The following is a 21,018-nucleotide window of genomic DNA, read 5'->3' on the forward strand; positions in this document are numbered from 1 at the left end:
CACCCCATATATGGTAGTAGTCTAATAAATAAATCGCACAGGAAGCTGGAATAAGACCTGAATGCCTTAAGTAGGGGCGGCATTCGTCTACCTGCCTGTACTTACTAGACTGTAGGAAAGCCGAGATCTATCGGCGCCTAAAAGCCGTGTAAATGGCAGATTTGCTATATGTAAACTGTGTAACATAAAACCCAAACATTGGGAGTAATCTTTTGTTAATGCCTTTTAGCGTGTCATACCTTTTGAGCAATCACATGTTGGTTTTCTGGTTCTGTGTGTTTCACTATTCACATCCTGTAATGGCTTATATTTGCTCGCATGCAAAGTCTTGTTTGGTTGAATAGCCTTGACTGCATGGAAATGAGACATGTCGTGAAACCACTTGGACTACATATTTCTATGAGGCATCTTATATGTCTGCTTTAAACAACATTTAAAGGGCGCTCTAATAATATGTATTTGACGCATTCTTACTTACTAATTTGCCTTATCACGTAGTGGGCGAATTAGTTTGGATTTGCCACTAAGTGTAATTCGTGTTTAGTTGATATCACGGAAGAATGGATCTTAGTGCCTTGCTTAGGTCGTTCGTGAGCTCACTATGTGTTTATATAGCTCATCACTAAATCACAACACTGCTTTCTACAGGGACAAAGTAGGTGCTGCTGTTGGCCAGAGCTTTGCATCTTCCTCTCCACATGCACAGTTTGAAGACCACTGTTTAGAGGAGGGAGTGTCACTGTTAAGCTGTTGGGCCCCTTAAAATGAGGATTTTTAGCAAAACATGCACTTTAATCAATGGAAATATATAATTTCTAGTCACACAGGCAAGGTTGCTATGTGAAGAAATATTTTTGGTTTCTAGGTGGCTAATTATGAACTCCATCCCAGATTATGTTCGTGACATTTATTGTTTTTTAATCTAATCTCTTGATTTATGTTCGGTTTCTGATGAACGTTATTTCTGTCTGTAGCCCAAATGATTTTTACTCCATAGTTTTTCAAACCAGGAGTCGAAAGGACAAGTAGACACTGCACAAGTAAATTACTGTGTTACAGTGCATGAAAGTTAATTTTAAAACTGGCATTCTTAGAAAGTTTCGAAGTGCATGGATTCGATGAGAAACATTAAGGGCCTCGGATATTTTATTCCCTCCTCTGATGGCAATATTCGTAAACTATCTGCTGCCTGTCTTTTTCCTAATGCTTTTTAGTGGAAGGACCAGTTTGTTTGCCCCTAATCTCTTCTCTCGCTAGCTGAGAATGTACAAATCATTGTTCGAGATTCAGAACTGTTAATTGAGACTGATTTATGAAGAATTGTGAGACCCTTGAATTGAATCCATGGGGTCAGTGAAGAACTAGAGACCAGCAGTCCTTACTGGATTCGTGATTGCACTAGATACTTTATTCTATATGACTTGCAGTTTATCTTCAGTGACTGTGAATGATTCATGAAAAAGGGAATCCCTAATATTGCATTGTCGCGAAAATGGCCTTGGCAGTTCTAGACTGATCTGCTTCAGAGTAAAGGCGACAAGACCTGCTTAGCAGCCTCAGGGTATAGTGGGAGAAAGATAGTTATGGCTTTTCATAGACATCTTGAAATTCATGTTCTGATGAGTTGATCCAGGGACTGGGCAAGAATGCTGCTTAACTTTAGAAAAACGCAATAAAGATCCACTTTAGTACTTTATATCAAATATTTATTGTATTTGCTCTTTCCATTCACAGCCAGAGCCTTTCTCTTGGACAATATTGGCTCTTAGAGCCTCTTGATACCAACCTACACACTGCTGAACAGGGTGGGGTGCTCAGAGGCGTGTTAATCAGCTGACAAATTGAACACAATAAAGTGGGCCACCTACATCCGCAATATAGGGAATGGCTGTTTGGAAAGCGAAGAAAAAAGCTGCCTTGATGCTTCTGAGATTGAAATCCTGACTTAGGCTCTGAATTTTATTGTTCGTCATAAATGCTTGCAGTTGGAAAGAGGGCACCTTCCCTAATGTTTTTACCAAAAAATATTTAAAATTGGGTGTTATTTCATATGCAATAACTAGATTATTTTAACTAATTTTGAATAACGTTTTTTTTTTAAAATATTTGACTTTGGCTTATTATTTTAATTCCATGTGTTTTCATTTCATTTTATTGTGTTATCTTTCATGATTTAAACGAAAACAGAAATAAGATTGACTTATTTTTCCAAAGAAGACCTACTCGATTTCCTTCATAACATTGGAGATGCACCAAAATATTAAACATACACTGGGTGGGGTGTGTCCAAGATGGCAACGGAGTAGGAGCCTTGTATCCCCGCTCTGCACCCAAGAAAAGTCTCCCTCATGTCTTCCTGCCCGGGCTCTCATAGTTACTATTGGGATGCAGATGTTGAGCGAGCGATTTCGAGGTCTGTGTCTGAAGAGCTAGGGCCTGCAGCTGCAGTTCGGGGACCTGGAGCTGGGTAGGTGCATGGTGCTCTGGGGTGGGCGACAGATTACTGCCATCTCATCCCCAGCTATGAAGAGGAGCGGCACTGCTGCCACAGGGCCTACACTGCAAGTTCCTGCAGCAAGGAAATGTGTAACATTCATAAAAATAAAGATGATGAGTCTTGGGTTGGTAGGTCCAGATGTAGGTTTAATCTTGGAATCAAAGGTTGATGTACAGGATAAAAGCAGGAATGTAATTCAGTAAAATCCCCAGTTTAGACCCCACCGGGAGCAGCTGCACTGCTGCTCAGCCTAAAATGTAACTGACAATCATCTCAAGCAGACACAAAAAGAACTCTAGGTGACATAGATGTAGGCTGAGCAGCTTAGAACAAACACTAAACAAGGATTTACAATGCAACGGTTTCGCCTTTGGAAATGTTAAAGCTATTTGCAATGTAAATGACTGCCATTTATTTATCTGTTTTCAAAACCAACACATAAATACAAATGTTGTCATTTACAATGCCAATAGCTCAAACTTTTCCAAAGTCGAAACCGTTGCATTGTAAATGCTTGTTCTTATATGTGTTCTTGTACTTTTATGATCTGTATTTTAATGGATCAAATAAAGAATAAAGATAGAAAGATTATTTCAGCTATATTCTGCTTTTCGAGAAAAAAAAGAGAAAAGCATCCGAAGCCCACATGAAATTTCGCTGACTCATTACCACAATATGATTAATATAAAACACACAATAATAATTTTATTTCGACTTTCTTAATTAATTCAATCAGTATGTTTCTTTAAAGGTTATATGTCAAAATGAGGTACTACTCAAAACATAATTTTTATCACATAACATTAGAGAAAGCTGCAGGTTTATATACTATTGATTATTCTTAAATTAAGCATTTTTATCATTTAAGATGTTTTATTGCGTAGACATTAATTCAGATTGACACATTTTAGAAGTTATTGCCCCCACACTTTCTATATTAAATAAGTTTAATTTCTCTGAACATGTGATTACATGCATAGGTACATATCATTGTTTCTCTCTCCTTGTTTACTTTTTCACATTTCCATGTTTTCAAACACTTCTGCATGCTTTTACGATGCAGTACGAAATCTCACATTTTTCGACTTAAGCAGTTTACATGTTTTCATCGAGAAATAATTGTGGTACATCTCTTTTTGATAGCGTGAATTGATTGAGGCTAACTGCCTTTAACATTTACGCTCCATTACAAGATTCTGTATTTAACAATTTTTAATGCGGAATAAAGATGTACAAATTGATTGTAGAGTTCTCAGGTTTTCCTTTATGACATCAACAGTTATTATAAAACATCATGGAGTTTCTATACAAATGTTTCACATTCAAAGAAAACTGTTTAATTTCATAAAAGGCTTGTGATTGTTGAATAGGAGATATTCGTTTTTTAACGAATTACTCTCAAATCTTGAACAAACTTTTTTTTGAGCATCACCTGTTCACCAGAATGTGAGTAAAATCACAACAATGACGGTATGTAGTGTAAGACAGTTTCTTTTTTGAGACCTTTGGTGATGTTGATGAGCCTTGCTCCTGAGTAATGACACGCTAAATTAATGATGAGCAAATCCAGCATCTCTCATCCTTGTGGTTTTGTGTTTGTTCAGTCACAGCAGCACATTCTGGAATCCAAGCTTGAGTGTATGCAGAGCTTTAAGGAAGGAATCCTGTCAGAAACTCAATGCACAGAGTCCCACCTTGCTACGCTATTCTCTAAGAAGAAGAACGGGGCAACAACACTAACAGAATCTATGCTCAAGCTGATTACCCTGGACTCTAAAATGGTATATACAGGTTAGTCAATTTAAACAAATAGATATGTAACATTAGTTATATGTTTTACGTTATCCACTTATTTGCTTATTTAATGTTTAGCAAACAAGGGTTCAATACATCATTCACTTCAAGTTTAATTAAAGAGGTAACTTCCTTTGCTTTAGAATAAATGGCAAGTACAGCTTAAATGTTCTCTAACCCACTACCTCTTTTTGAGAAATCAGATTGGACAGCACTGGTGCTTCTCTATTACTTGTACTTGCCATTACTTTGATTTCATTACTTCAACAGTAATTACAAAGTCATTGCATCACTTTCACTCTTGGATCTAGACTTTGAGTTTTATGCCGAACACATAGGCAAATTAAAAGACTATTTTAGAGTAATAATAGATTACCAGAATGAAATAAGTAATACATGATACATATTTGAAATGAAAATGTTAAGTGCATCACTTATAAGACTACTGGATTGGGGCAAACATGCAATTTTTTATAAAAGTATTAATTTAACAAAAATGTATTACATTAATTGAAACATAGAAAACATATTTACAATAATGTAGGTTACCCCTTTGATGTAATGTCATTATTATAATTCAATTCATGTTCATATCGTTAAATATTTAATGACTGTTAGAGTTAGTTTTAGTATGAGGATACCCACTGAGTTTCATTGAATGGTATAAAACACTGTTGTTATTGCTGTTATTATGGTTCCAGCTGTGCAGTCACTGAGCAAACAATCCACTTCCTGAGAAAGTTGCAAGATTAAATTTTGTAGTCAAAATATATTTTTTGTTCTTTGGTTAATCCAACTGGTTGAGTCATTTCCTACTTGGACAACATAAGGAATAATAATAAAATTCAAGATTTAACATTTGTAATAGTGACATTTTAGGACATGCTTGGCAATTTAGTTTAGATAAAGTTGGTAAGTATAGCATTTGTTAGTGATAGGGTCAGGGGTAGGATGGGTGATTACATAAGGATTTAATATTTGGTAGGGATTGGTTAGTGTTCTGTACTTTTATAAAATCTATTTAACTTTACTGTTACATATTCAAAAACTTTTGGTACGAGTTAAGATTAGGGCTAATATTAGGTTTTAATGCCACTCGCAAATGGGTTTTTAGTCTTTTGCTTGGCCGAAGCACATATGTTTTATTCAGGGTATTACTCTCCGATTAAGTATGTATTTGGTTGCTGAACCTTCCCATAATCAATATGTCAACTCTGAGTACTCTGTTAAAGTACAGGGGTATCAGAGGTAACTGCGAAATAATTGTGCAAGTCAGAGCGCAGTTCAGTCTTTGGTTGCCAATGCCTTTTCTTGAATGTGCAATGTGAAGATGATATAATTAGTTACTACTATGGTAGTCTGACATTTTGCACAGGATTGCAAAATGAACCTTTGTGTCGTTCCTTGGTGAGGTGTTGTTCCCAAAGATGAGGACTGCTGTCTTGTCCTTGTTGAGCTTGATACAGTTGTCTTTCATCCAATGGACAACTTTCATCATACATCTGTGGAAGTTGGCTTTAGTGGTGGATGGGGTCTTCTGACAGCTCGAAGATGACCTGGATTTTGTCAGTGTAGGAGATGATATTGAGTCAGTGCAATCTGACGTTGTTGGCCAGGGGGTCATGCATGTGTTGAAGAGGACAGTGCTGAGGGATGGGCTTTGAGGCACACCGCAGATGATCTTCTTGGGTTCCGATGTGAACAGTGGGAAATGTATTATCTGGGTACTTCCAGGGACATATGAGGCCATCCATTTGAAGGAGTCTCCCTGGACTCCAATGTCGAATTAATCCTTCTACATTATGCAAGTAGTTTACAATGTTCCTTGTTCATGCACAGATGTGGGTAATGGACAGTCTTCTTTCCCAATTCTCCCCCTAAAATATTCCACTGTCATTCTTCAGTATTCACAGAACTCACAGAAAAGTTGTACATTGTTCAAAGCTACACATGTGGAGAGAAGATGGAAGGAGGCTGAACATGGGTTGGGAGTGCTGAGAGATGAAGGGCGTGAGTTTTGAGTGTCCAGAATTTAGTTCTGGGCACATCGGACATACTATGGTGTCAATTGGTGTTCTTGTATATGATCATTGATTTTGGTTTTGGTTGTTGTTCCTGTACTTGATTGGTGAGTTTTGCTCCCCTTGAGTCATTGTGTTCCATCGTCTAGCACATACTTCGTTCACCCAGGTGTATGTTAGATTCCCCATGTTAGACTAATGTTCTGATTTGTTACCATTGCCTCAAATTGTAAAGCGCTCTGATATCCTTCGGGATCAAGTTCGCGCTATATAAAACTTTATAAATAAATAAATCTGTTAGGGTTTGAGTGATATTGCCCACTTCCTTGCTGGCACAGAGGCGTAAAACAGTTTACTTCTTCGAAGTGCCATCAAAGACACCTTCATGTGCTTAACACTAAATCACGTAGCCATCCTGATGCCATCTATTTATCAAGTGCCCCCTCTTCCATTCATAACTTTCTGTGTATTTTAAAAATGTGTACAGCTTTGTAGCTCCCAAGGGGAAGCTTCACACCAGTTCAAAAACACAAAGGACTTGATTTACGAATGGTTTTGTGATTCCCTTGTGCGGAGACTCCCCCATGACTGCGGGCCCTCTGCCACAAGTGTGGAGGCCTTTTGTGAAAAAGGCCCAGAGTCACTCATCAACAGGATTTGTGTAGCGAGACTGATCACCTGCAATGATATCCAGGTACTGGGCTACTGCTGCAGAAGGTGGGATCTGTCGAACATCTAGATCTTGAATCCCTTTCTGAATTGCAGGAGGGAGTATGAGGTTCTAGAAGCAGGCGAAGGTTGTTACAGGACTTAGCGGGAGGTAAGAGAAGGTGCATCCTCCACTGTTGCTATGGCTGATGCAGGGAATGCCAGCGTGGGAGGAGGAGCAGATGTGTCTGGAGGGTTGGTTGAAGTTCAGGCGGTAGTTGAGGTAGGCTCGTCTTTGATCTTGGAAGGCTCTGTAGGCAAGTGTCAGCATCTTGAATCACCACCTTTCTGGTTTGGGAGCCAGTGGAGCTTCATGTGGGGGGATATTTAGGTCGATTTGAGGAAGTCAAAGATGAGTCTGGAAGCTGCGTTCTGTATTTTCTGGAGCTTCTTCAGGAGTTAAGTGGTGAATCCTGCATAAAGTGTTTTGCCACAGTTCAGATGGCTGGTGAGTAGGGCCTGAGTGGCGGTTTTCCTGGTGGTGCTCGGGAGCCATTTGAAGACCTTACTGAGCATCTGAAGAGTGTGGAAGCAGGCGGAGGCGACTGCATAGATCTGCCCTTTCATGGTGAGTTTGCTGTCGAGGATGATGCCATTGGTGTGTGTCCGGTTTTGGTAGGCCACCAGGAGTTGTTCCCAAAAATCAACACTTCCATCTTGTACGTGTTGAGTTTTAAGCAGTTGTACTTCAACCAGTCTGCTACGCCTGTCATGCAGTTGTGTAGGTTAGTCCTAGTGCTGGAGGGGTCTTCTGAAAGGGAAAGGATGAGCTGGGTGTCATCTGAGTGGGATATGATGTTAAGGCTGCGGGTTCTGACGATGTTGGCCAGGAGTGTTATGTAGTAGTTGAACAGGGTAGCTCTGAGGGATGAACCTTGAGGGTGCCACACATGATGTTCTTGGGTTCCGAGGTAAAATATGGTAGGCGGATTCTCTGGGTTCTTCCTGTGAGGAAGGAGGCAATCCATTTGAGGGCGTTACCCTGGATCCCGATGTGCCGAAGAGTAAGTCAATTTGCACCGTTTTGCTGCTTGTTAATAGCAAATAGAACAGATTTTATCTAGAGAACGTCTACGAAATATTTATACACCATAGCAAAAATAGATAATGAATGTGTATGCCACACAGGTATTGTTTAGAATCTGGTGTAAGTGAGGCACAGTGTTTTGAATAAAGATGTTCTAATTTGGGAATTGTAAGTTAATAGCTGATCTGGTTTTGCTCCACAGGCACGTATTTCTCATTTGAAAACCAGAGAAAATATATATTTTCAAATTCTTTTTATGTGAACATCGGGTAAAATCAGATTGTGCCCATGGTTCGTCCTGATGCAAATACAATCTCCTCAAATCTTTTTTGCATACACAGGAGAAAAAGATGTGCAGTGTTAATGTACTTCCAGTCCTTTTACCGACTAACCACAGGAATATGTAAATCCTCAAACAGGGCGAATGTGAAAACTGTGATTACATATTTATTATATCTAGCAGGACCTTTTAGGAAGTCACCGAACATAAATTGCACAGATTGGAATATTGACAGAAAAAAAACTGTTCTGACTTTTGTCACACTTCTGGGTCAGTGATACTAGAATACTGAATAGGGCCTTTATGTGCAGTACATCTGTACTCTTCCGTTTTTTTTCTGTTTTGCATCTCTAACTTGAAAGCAGTGGCGGAGCTATACATAGCATAGAAGCTGCACCAGGGCCCAGTGGTGTGAGAAGTCCTCTGCAGCCCGATTTTGGCGGTATTCAACCACCTAAAAAGAGACTTATGGGCTTGCATTAGCGACCCTACGCAACGTGAAGCGCTTTGAAAATATTTACATCCCCTCAATTACTTCCTTATTGCATTTCTTTCTTGCAGTTTTGTTTTTATTTTACAAAAAACAAAAACAAACATTTGTTTTCACGTTGCAACATTTTTGAGAAAATAAAATATCACAGATCGCTTTCATTGTCACTTTATAAATTGAAAAGAAAAATCTACAATTTCTCTGGGTATTTTTTAATAAAGAGAATGAATTTGGGTTTGCATTTTCAAATGCAAAAGGGTTGAATGAAGGGCTTGGCTTTGCTAGGGCGGTGGCGGGAGAGTAACATTTTCACTGAAAGGGGTAAACTGCAATTCGGATTGTTTGTTTTCTGTTTTCAGAACATACAAAGGACCTCTTCTTGAGCAGCTTGCTATATGAAAAAGAAGGCATTGTGTCTAAGTCCCAGGGAGAAGAAGTGATGGAGACCGTCAGGAAGCTTTGCGTTGCCCAGAGCATGAGCTTTGCGGTAAGACATTTTCCTTTAAATGGCTGCAGCTTAGTCACTGAAATAATAAGAACTGCTTTGAGAAAGCCTTAATCCCCACGATCTCATTAGGTCATTTTGTGTACCACGTCACAACCTTCAGGGTGGTCTTCTCCATTCAAGAATCCTAATCCCACGCCGTGTTTATTCAGATGAGGCTGGCGTATGCAGATGTACTGCCTGTGGCCAATGCACGTGTGCAAAATCTGATTCCTTATTGCTTGTGTCTTGTTGCATCCAAGGGGCTAACAATATGCACTTTTATGCGGGCTACGGATGGTCTGGGTGGTAAAGTTCCTCATTCCCATCTGTTGTACGACTCCGGGAAGCGGTACACGGTATGTCAATGGCAGTGCAGTCCATGAAGCCATACACAAATAAAGGCCTGATAAATAAAGCGGCGCTCACAGACCAACCTCACACCACTCTTTAAAACACTGATCTATCCTGTAGAATCCATCCCTTCAAAAATCAAGGGCTCTTTTGACTTCACGCCCACTCCAACCATAGAATCAATTCGGGGTAGTCACGGGTAGTAGCTGTTCCTCTGACTAGTCTCTTGGTAACCCTGGCGCTACTCTTGGACTGAAGGGTGATGACGACCACAGCAAGAAAAGGGAAGATGTGATCAGAACAGTTGTGGTTCTGCATCAGCCTTCAGGTGGGCTTTGAGTGGTCAGTTGTTGTGAGGAGACTGCAGGTAGAGTTTTTTCTATAGTGGAAGATATATAATAATAAGGTGTTCCTTAGAATAAAAGCCTAAGTTAGTCCTCCACCAGGTATTCATTGAGTAACCTTACCAATTGCAGACAAAGAGCTCTCAGCAGAGCCCAGGCAGATGGTGTGAGGTCTCGGTACAGGTCCCTGATCATCCTCTCTTGCTGTGGCACCCTCATTTGAAACCGGCACCTGTGGCATAGGAGGGACAGACTTTGAGATGGAAGTTGATGTGCTGTACATCACGAGTTGGTTAGGCTGCACTGGCCGTCCAGTATAGTTGATCTCTGCAGGCGTGGATACACTAGAGCCTTTATGATCAGGGGCACACGGCCAAACCCACCCTTTGTCCTGAAGAGTGCATGAGGCTGAGGCTTGGTTGTGGTGTCTTTCATTTGGAGTGTAGGCAGTCCCAGCTTGCCACCTGGTGATACCAAGTTATATTTGAAGCATGACATATTTGAGTGACACATCATGAATAGTTCCGGTCAGTAACTTTACTGTATCATAAAATCTTTCTCAATATATCCATAACCTCAAAGATAAAATACAATCAGGAATAACCAGACAGCCATTCTCCTTTGGCAGGCTTTTTAAAATTAGATTTAATAGGTTGATACTCCCCTCATTAGCATATGGGATGAATAGAACATCACTTCTTTTCCTAAAAATAATAATAAATAATACTCTATTGCTGTTTCAGATTTCCCTCCTCCACGTTATCAGTTAAATCCTAGTGTCATTGGTGTCATAATTACAAGACTACATTTTATATGTAAATATTTAAAAAATGTGGAACTTTATTTCATGCGATATGTTGTGTCTTAATTCCTCAGAATATGTATTCATTGGTTGTGGAGCTCAGACAGGAAGAGGCTCGGGTCGCACCGTTTTCCTCGTCTCATCACATTACCTCCCATTCATAGTACATAGATAGTTCTGGGGCCCCTCTGGGCTGGTCACTTCCTGGTTGAAATGTAGCCGCCATCTTGCAGGTAAATGTTCTGTACTCAATTCACGAGCTGAGAATGTATTTAAATCTTGTTGCACCAAGAGGCACAATACAGACACACGGAAGCCTGCATGCCATATCCATGCAATATCTGCCAATGCGTTAACAGCATTTCATGTATCTATGGGGGGGGGGGGGGGGGGGGTACATCACTGTAAAATTTGGGGAACAGAGTTTCAGTGCCTGCTTATGCTTTGTCTAGCAGCTATTTGGAAGGTTTCCTACTGAAAATGGTTTGTGGGCAGCACAGCTGTACAAGCACCACAGACATCAGAGTTGACTGTTAGAATGGTACTACAAACCCATGTCCCAGGAAAGGATGTTTTATACAGATAAATAGCATCTTCTCCTTTTTTACACCAACAGAGAAATCCCTTTGTTGGTGTGAGTGGGTTGTGCGGTATTCCTCAAGCCAGTAATTTCCTGCTCTCAAAATGTTTACAAAGCTATATGGGAAACCACAGAGAGGCTCTAAACTTTTAGATATAATGCAGTGCATGTGGGGAGCTCTGCTTGCAACCAGATGGTCTTTGGTATAAGCCTCTCAGAAACCACGAGCCTTTACAACTGATCTTAAGCTCTTTAGATTAATTGCTTAATTTCTATATTAACGATCTGGTGATTTCCGGTTATTGTTTACTTCAAAAATTAAGTTTTGGGATTTGGGGCTTTGGGTAGCTAAAGCAATGAGAAATGAGTAAAAGGGTAAAAATGTTTCTTAGGTCAAGTTGCATGATATTTCACGTGCCCCTGTATTATTTATGTGCATATATTGTGTTTATATATTTTACAGCAACTCAAAATACCCTGCGTTTGGACAACCTTGGAAATTGAACCCATAGAGTAATTCTGCACATCGCCTTCACACAACACACACTAAACGAAGCGTGGTGTACAATGCCCCACACCCCCTTCCAGTTTGTGAAAAGCACTTTCACAGCCTTTGTGAAGGGTTAGAAGTGCTTTATGTCCATTGAAAAGCATGGGGACGGGTGCAACTGTACACTGATGCATGTGCCTATGCCACTGTTCCACCGCCGAGCAGCCATCGGCCCCCCTCCAAACACTTAAGGCTATTGTCAGGCATAAGCAAGGTGCCTCCTATACAAGTCTGTGTCCTTTTGGTCCTTGTCCCTAAGGGCGTAGCACTAACACCTGCAGCCCATACTGTGCAAGGGGACCCAACTTTCCAGGCGCCCCTAACCTTCAGATTGGCCCCATTGAGGCCAAGGCCAATGAATATCTGAGATATGGGAGACTCAGGAGCCCTCAACACTTTCCGCTGTAGGAAACATCATTTTGTGTTATTCCAATGCTTGTCTCCCTGCCCTGCACTGTCTGTGACAGGAGGGACTGGTTAAAAGTGAAAACTTCTGAGCTATAGGGAAGCATTACTGCTGCTGATCACAGAAGGCTTCCAACCCAAAAAGAGCCACACTTGACTGTGAGTACCAGGATCCAGCTACGAACGGAAGAATGCATGTCCTAGGCGTGGTGCGTCAGCGCAAGCTCCCTGAAGGTACATGTTAGTCGCCTAGCTACTGCACTAAAACGCGTTTTTAGGACACTACTTTTTGATTTTACTTAAATTATATACAAATTAAAACATGTTGCTGCCTCCTGTCTTAACAGACCAGACTTAAAGTATTCACAACATTCATAGACAAGTCCCTGGAAAGGAGAACCCTGTCCCCCTATCTGTGGTCTGTCTAGCGTCCATGAATTAAACACTAGCTGGTCGCATAAGGGATTTAGTGCACTCTTTTCTGTCTGCCCTGCTGAAACCACAGAGGAACTGGTGAGTCAGAGCCGGCGGGTTTGGCACTGTTCTTGTGGTTGCTGGGGAGATAGTGCTTTGGATTTCTGTTTAGCATATTAGCTCATCATTGCTTCCCAATGAAAGACACAGCGATTTTATTTTCAAAAGAAAAAAACAGAAAAAATATATTATTTATTGTAAATTTCCTGAACGTTCGCAAATTTGGTGGAAGTGAAATGGTTTAGATATTTCGATACCTGTTTGCCAAGCTCTAGAGCCCAAAGTGTAACCCACAAAGGCCACATTTGCCCAGGAGCCAGCTGGTGGTTAGAGTGTGTGTGTGTGTGTGAGAGTGGAAGCCTCTTGTAGAAAGAACAATCCTGCAACTTTAGAGACATTGATGAGCCCGTCATTTGATGATGCGGATGCACATAGCTCAGTTTTTTTGTGAGGATATTGCTGAACCTGTTGCTATTGGCAGATTGTAGTTTTCTGGAAGTAACATGAGAAGGTATTATACAGTGGACATTTATTCATGTATGCCATCTCTGCCCACGAGTCGGGAAACAGCCACTCAGTGGGGGGTCTGGAAGAACAGCCACGTCTCCACTTTTCACTATCAGAAGGTATGAATTTTGTTTACTGTGGATTACAAGGGCCATATTACAGAAAGTGTGAAGGCTGTTCTAGTGAAGAAAAGGAGCTGAAACATGCACATTATGCTTATTTGTTCCTTCATTTTGTTATCATGTGCAACTGCTGGAAGACATTCATCACTATCTAATGATGAAGCAGATGTTCTCCATAGGTGCATCTAGGTGGAGGAGATCCTGCTTTATACAGTGGTGTTCCACCTGAAATATTAATATGAAATAAGACTATGAACCTCTCAGGGAAAGCAAAGAATGTAAACCACCCTGAAGGTGATCTACACTTTGAGCCACCATCCACTCCTAAATTGGAATGGCAAGAAAATTCCAATGGTTTCTCCTCACACACCAGCACAGGAGTAGGCAAAGTCACAACCTGTTCCCATCTGTGGTTCCTGACCTTTTGCCAGAGGAGTTCTGGGTGTACCTGGCACAGAGAAAATCAGGTTAGCAGCTTTCATGGTGCCTGTATTTGTCCAAGCTCCACTGCATTTGCTCTCTGAGGTAAGAGTGAGTGCAGACAGAGGTGCTCATTTAGAGTTTGGTGGATGAAGTAAATACACCAATCTTGTGCCCCACCGCCCCTCTATTTAGAGTCGGGGAAAGCACTAGGTGTCTGATGGTCGAGCCTTCACAGGCTTTTGTTATCTGAAGCCTTTGTCCAACGGCCTGTCCGCTATTTCACCATCAGTCGAAGTACATAAGCCCGTCCACCTTATGGGATGGTGTAAATGTTTCCTGTTTGGGACCTACAGGGAAAGCCTGAAGGACCTAAATAGGAATTCTAAGAAATACCCCTCCCCCACCCACACACACACAGAAATGAGCCTCTTTGTTTGGGAGTTAGATTTAAAAAAAAAACATTGCAGAGTGGTGCAGTAAATATGAGGTTCTTGCCTTCAATGAACCCATGGAGATCCCTGCCTTCCTGGCGGGGATATTGAACGATGGCAGGTGATCTTCCACCAGCAGAGTGGAGGACATCCATCTGCTGATGGCAGGCCAGCGGTCTGACCATCGAGCTTCAAAAAGCTCCAGAGAGTTTAACCAACCAGGTGGAGCCTGGTTGATGACTGGAGGGCAGAGACACATACTCAGAGAATGGCAGATGTTATGCTCCCTCTCTCCGATGATGCCCTTCTGCTTAGGAGCACAAGTTCTCACTGCAAAAGTGCTTTTGTGTTCCTGACTAGGGCAAAGTGTATGAAGTGTGGCACAGTTGTTTCCAGTATAAATCTCTTACATGGCCACATCAATGATAAGGTATAACCATGCCCAGTTATTGAGATCCTCCTTACCTAACAACTCCAGATCTCCTGGCTGATAATGACAGAGTGGAAACAGTTCAGAATAACTTAGCAACAAAAATGGGAACTGATTTAAAGGTCTAGAAGAGAAAACAGAGAATGCAAACATGCTGACGAAGGAGGAAACTAAGTGATGTTTGTGATATAGAACCAATCAAATTCCTCAAGTGTTTACACAGAATATCAAGCCATACTCTGAGGGGCCTGCTTAGTTAAATAATCCAATACCTCAATAGGCTAAGCAGCTAAAATAATAAAAAATACAATGCTTGTTAAGTGTAATAGTTTTTTAGCATGCTACATCCAAATATTTGAAGAAATACAGCAAAGGCACCAGGGAGAAAATTAGCTTCAACCATTCTCCATTAAAATCAGCAAACACCTCTGTCAACATAGAGAGTATAAAAGGCAATGTAGATCTATGGTATTTGTATCATTTGTAGAGCGCATTAGACCAAAAGGCATCAATGCGCTATGCAAAGGAGAGAACTGTGAGGGTGGTGATAGCTCAAAGCATCAGGATCAGCACAAAACCACCCCCAAAAGGAGAGCCACTCCGCAAAAAGCCAAGTTTTAATTTGCTTACTGAACATCAGGTGCGACCTAAGGCTCCTGATATGCTGATATGTGCAGGAAGCAAATTCCTAAGCCTGGCAGCTGCCACAGTAAGGGAACGTTGTAGTGATCACACTGAGGCAGGTAAGTGTGGAAACACTAAGTTTAATGTCTGTTCATTTCTACAGCTTCCCCGGACAAACATAACTGCCCCCCGGTATTCAAACACACATATTCCGTCACCATGGCAGTGACATAATAGAAACATAGAACTAGGTCCAAGGAGAGACTAGGAAGACTACTACAACATGTCCTTTCTCTCCTCAAAATAAAGAAAAGCATTAGATAAAAAATGCAACAAGGTATAGAAGTGAAAATCTAAAACAGAAAGAAAAGGACTACTACACACATCCCCTCTACTTAGCTTTCTTAAACCGAGGTACCACCACCTTGTTTTGTCCAGCCGATCATAGAGGTCTCTTAGGGAGATACCAATTCAGGGATGTCCTGAGGTAACTCAACCCCTGAGAGTGGAGAATTGTGTGTGTCAGGCAGAGTGCTTTGAAAGACACTCACTTCTTTACTGGCATCCAATGAAGGGATCCTTCCCTGACGGAGGGGAGTTTGGGTATTCCCAGCATCAGGTGTGCGGTAGCATTCTGGATGATTTGGAGCTTGTTTAAAGAGTAGTGGTTGACATTTAGATACAGGGCTGTAAAGTAGTCTATGTGTGTGGTGATATGTGCAAAGAACACTGACCCTCTTTAAGAAGACAAGGCAATATTTTCCTCAAGAAACCAATCATCCAAATGCAAGATGTCAGATGTCTTCTTCCTACCCTTTGGGTTAGCTCTCGCTAGAAACGCAACCTCATCCACTGCCAACCTGCACCATTTGTTGAAATTCTCCGCAGGTGAGCCGGACTTCACGTACCTTTATTATTATTATATTATATTTGTTAGGGGCATGACTCCTCCCTGAGGGGATCTCTCGGCACTGGAGCAGTCAGGAGCAGGCTTTAATTCCATTAGGAGATTCCGTTTTCAAGAGTTTCTTAAAAAGGATTAGGCTTTAGCCAGAGCGAAGGGGCAGAGGTATCTGGTTCCAGTTTTTGGGGGCAAAAAATGAAAAGACTGTCCACCATATCTGATTCTATGAATGTGTTTAGGGCATAGTAGTAGAAGCTCACTGGATCTGAGATGTTGTGTTGGGATATAGGGCTGCATTTTATTTTTAAGATAACAAGGTCCCATGTAATGATTTAGAAAACAGGCACACATGTTTGAAGAGGGAACGCTTTTTTATGAGTAGCCAGTAAAGGGAGCATAATATAGGTGCAAATGGAGACCATGGGGGAAGATTACAGACGAGGTGAGCTGCTGTGTTCTGTATCACCTAAAGTCTGGAAAACAAACCTTTGTTCATTCCGACCATCAGGGAATTCCCATAGTCCAGGTGACTTACTCTTAACGCCTGAACCAGGGGTTTCCTAGCATTAAAGGGACCCAATGAAAAGCCTTCCTAAGCATTAGCATCAGACCAAAACATGTTCCAGAAATGGCTTTGACATGCTCATTCATGGAGAGATTGTCTTCCAAGGTTATGCCCAAATTTTTAACACATTTTCTAGGTATGGGAGGTAGTCCAAGTTCAGTTGGTCACCAGTCGTCGGACCAGGTTGAGTAAGCCTTTCTGAAAAGTAGGACCACCATCTTACTGGAGTTAACCAAGAAGTTGACAACCATGCATGATGCAATTTTTTAACATGCATTGTTTGAATTTGACTTTCGTAAGTTCCAGATTTGAATTCATAGTGATGATCAATTGAGTGTCATCAGCATATGATAAATGGTGGATGTGTTGTATTGCTTGGGTCTAATATCCATCTGCCTCATGAAATCTGCTATGCTAATACTACTTGTCATTTTTTTTTATTCTAATCTGCATCTGGGACCTATCTGCAATCATTTATTTGCATCTGGCTGAAATTGTTCAACATACTTCTCAGCACTACCAATTACGTATTTGTCTATTCTATTATACTTGATATTCACTTAAGACCATGTTCTTTCTTTCTGTATCCACCCTCTTCATTTTGTCTCGCTCACACTCACCCCTGCATGCCTCCAAAGATCCTTGAACTTTCTTCTTTCTGCCTTATTCATACCAACAATCCAGTGCATTTGTTGCCAGTCACATCTTTGATGCTCTATTCTCCCAATCGTGCCCTTGCTGACCCTCCTCCTGGCAATTACTCCAACTTCTATCTTCCTTCTACAGCTTGCTGCTCAAAATGCTTTACTCATACTTTCTCACTGAACTCCACCTACCACCCAACCACTCATCAGCCACCTACCTCCATTGAACAGTTCTTCTCCACTTTCCTCACCTTTCCAAACTCATTTACTTTATCTCCCCCACCACACCTCTTCCCCAAACCAACCTTTTAATTCCCACCATGTCTGGCACTCATACTGTCGACTCTCCCCTTCTTAAACTGCTAGCTAACTATCTTGAACATGCTACATCACCAACAGTCCATCCTATCACCTACCCTACCTAAACAGCATATTGTTGATCAATCACATCATAAGCCCTTCATGGCTCTCAATGTCCCCTTAAATTACCTTACCAACTCTCCCCTATTGCGCTACCTTTCTCACTACCTACCCTTTCTGTACCTATTTCAGCTAAATCTCTTCTCCCTATGCTAGATCTTCTATAACCCATCCTTAGCGTTTACTGCTTTCTCCTCCCAGCCAACTTCCGCTCTCTGTATAACCAATCTATCCTCCTCCAACCTCCCTATCCTCATAAATTCGTAGTCTTTGTCTAGAAATCTCTATCATTTATGTGATATTTTACGTTATTAGACACAAACAGCTCTTCATTATGGAACCTTGCTTTGGGGGTGATTTCACAACCACAATTAAAGACTGCAATATGTTTCTCAAGATCTGTTGCCCACAAGTCTTGATTGCCAATTCTAATATTTATTGCACTCTGTGCTCCTCAATGTTAATCCTTCCCTGAGAGGTGTATTCTCTCACCATTTTCATCCATACTTGCTGTTAGTTTCTTGCGTATCTCTTTATACTACTTTACCTGAGTCCTGTTACTCTGTTGGGCCCCTCACTCTTCTTGATAATCTTATTTTACTTAATATGACTGACTGAAATATCTCTCATCCACACTATGGAAGCTCATATTATTCAACATTGTTTAGCTGAATTTATTTATTCAGCTGGGCATCCTCCAAATGTCATTTTATTTGCCTTTTAAGTGTCACTGTGTCTTGGGATGGAAAGGACTCTTGCAGGGTGATGGACATGTACCCCTGCCTCAGTGCCTGAGCTGTGGTGATATATGGATCCTCGCTAATGATGATTTTTGGTCATGATGAATGCGGATCAGGCATGTGCTGTGCACTATGACCTAGGCCTGTCTCATGGACTGACATCTGCTTGGACTGGGGGGATGGGGGGTGGCCAAAGCATTACCCTCAGGAGTTGTAAGGCTACTGCCTTCACCTGGAGCTAAGCATCACAAGCACAGTTGTGGCAGCATAACATGTTTTTAGTGATCAGTGGAATGAACAGGTCCGTTTTACCTGTGTCACTAGAGTCATGTCTCCCGGCTCACCCCTGTCAAGTTTTGCAGCTGTGTGCTTAACTTAACCTTTGGCCTGCATTGGGATGTGTGCAGCACAATAATGTATGTGTGCCTAAGACATGGTAAAGTGCAGGATGAATACTGTGAGTGGTTACTTGTTCTTGCTAGGATGGGGGTGTGCTTGCCGAAAGGTGCATCACTTTAGAGCTAGCGTGTGACATTGAATGAGCATGTATGTGTCCCCAGAAAGAGACACAGTGCATCGAGGACTACAAATGTCTGAATGTCTGTGTGCACAGGATTATGTGTATGCATATGAAGGGCAATACATGGAATACATTGGGTTCCTTTTTGGGAGACCCATGCATTGCTGGAACACCTGCGAGAGATGGAGGTTTCCACCTGACAGATTTGTGGATTGCTGCTTTTCTGAGAGCTGGGTGGGTCTAGGCTCTTCGGTGCACTTCAATAAGAGCTCTTTGACTCTGAAAGGAAGTCAATGGTCAAAGGGTCCCTGGCACATCTAAAGAAGAAGATTAGACTGATAAGAGTATGATAAAGAGTAGGGCTGGGGCCCTTAATGCTTATATTACTGATGCTAATATCCAGATGTAAACCCCTATTCACTCCCTTGGCATGTGTTTGAGGCTATCGTGTTTGAATACTGTCCTGCCGTGATAGACTGCTCTTTGGGGGAAGAGCACAGCAAAAGAGTGGGAATTCAAAACGAGCAACCCCCAGAGCATGAACTTCAAATACAGAGACGCTAAATCACAGACATGTGTCTGGAAATGGATTATAAAAAGGAGAGCTTGTTGCTCCCAAATTGTCAAACTGAAGCTGTACATCAGTGTGGAGAAGCTCAGGATGAGTTCTTCCAGTTGTGACCAGGACTGGTCCACCAGCCTCCAATGCTGGGTGAGGGGACATCACCCAGAAGGATTAAGCACACTCGACTGGCCCCTGTAGCACCAACTTCTGCCTGTCCCTCGACCAGAGTGGCCTGTGCAGTGAAGGAGATCACTTGGTAGGAGCAGCATCCAATCACGAGCCTGCTACGTGGGTGCCAGGAGTGGAGTGTGAGATTCTGGTCCATTTGAACTGCCACAATGATCAGGCTGCAGGCATGTGTGCAGAAGTCTGTGCCCCAATGCCAGGTGGGGACTACGGTGAAGAATATGGTTACCACCCTTAGTGATGCGCTTTGGAAGGTGGAAGGCTGTTGCTCAGTATAGGGCTGTGTCCAGAATGGGGCCTTCATCTTGTTCGTGCTGCTCCAGTCAGATGGGGAGCCATGATGAAAAGGAAGGGCTATCGCACTGTATGTGCTGCAGCAAACCTACCTGTGTGTCAGGAGGAAGGCGGTGTTAAGAATGGATTGCCCTGCCCCCAAGTCAGCAAAGAAGATACCATGGGCTATGACCCGTGGAGAGTGAGAGCAACAATTTCAACTTCCCCATTCAGGAGCATCGAAGAGCTGCTCCCTGACCACCATAGAGACTTACCACATCACAGGCGCGTCAAGGACTGTGGCCTCTGCAACTGCAGTTTACAGAGGTCGAGATACCATTGGGTGGTCAAGAGCTGCCTGGGAACTCTGAACTGCCATTTTGTGAGTGTGGCTAAGACTAACACGTGGGGAGATTGACCCGGGGGAACTTGCTCTGAATTAAAACACTCCAGTGCGGGGACTCTAGATCTTGCCAAAGAGCCCTTATAGAACTTCTGAGACTTAAATGTATTAGCGAGGCCTGGCTTTGATGTCTGTACCAGTGAATGAGGAATGACCATCAACCATAAGTGAGGCTGGAAATCTGACCTTTTTAATTCTAGTGGGCCTCCCTCAATAAGCCTGCGTACATTTTTTGCAGTGTGTTAGATTGTACTTTATGTTAGTAGATAGATACTCCTTTTAATATAGAAGCAAAATGTGACTGGACAATCATTTATTGAGGTTGATGGATGTGCCCAGAAGCCTTGTAATGTTCAAGCTATGCTATCTCTGAGAGTCAAGTGCTGAAGGAATACCTGGCCTAGTTGCTCAAGACGATAGTAGGCTGGACCCCTGCACATCAGGAGTAAAA

At 41.9% G+C, this 21,018-nt stretch overlaps 1 protein-coding gene across 1 annotated transcript in view; it reads left to right on the top strand.

Moving 5' to 3' along the window:
- APOLTP (apolipoprotein lipid transfer particle homolog) overlaps positions 1 to 21,018 on the top strand; it is a 1,141,779-nt gene that overhangs the window by 86,127 nt on the left and 1,034,634 nt on the right. Inside the window, exons 4-5 of the mRNA XM_086941409.1 lie at positions 4,102 to 4,288; positions 9,177 to 9,304. Coding sequence (XP_086797535.1) covers positions 4,102 to 4,288; positions 9,177 to 9,304 — 315 coding nt within the window. The remainder of the gene's footprint in view (positions 1 to 4,101; positions 4,289 to 9,176; positions 9,305 to 21,018) is intronic.

This window comes from Lissotriton vulgaris, chromosome 10 (assembly GCF_964263255.1).
Source record: "Lissotriton vulgaris chromosome 10, aLisVul1.2, whole genome shotgun sequence".
In the NCBI taxonomy this organism is placed as follows: domain Eukaryota; kingdom Metazoa; phylum Chordata; class Amphibia; order Caudata; family Salamandridae; genus Lissotriton; species Lissotriton vulgaris.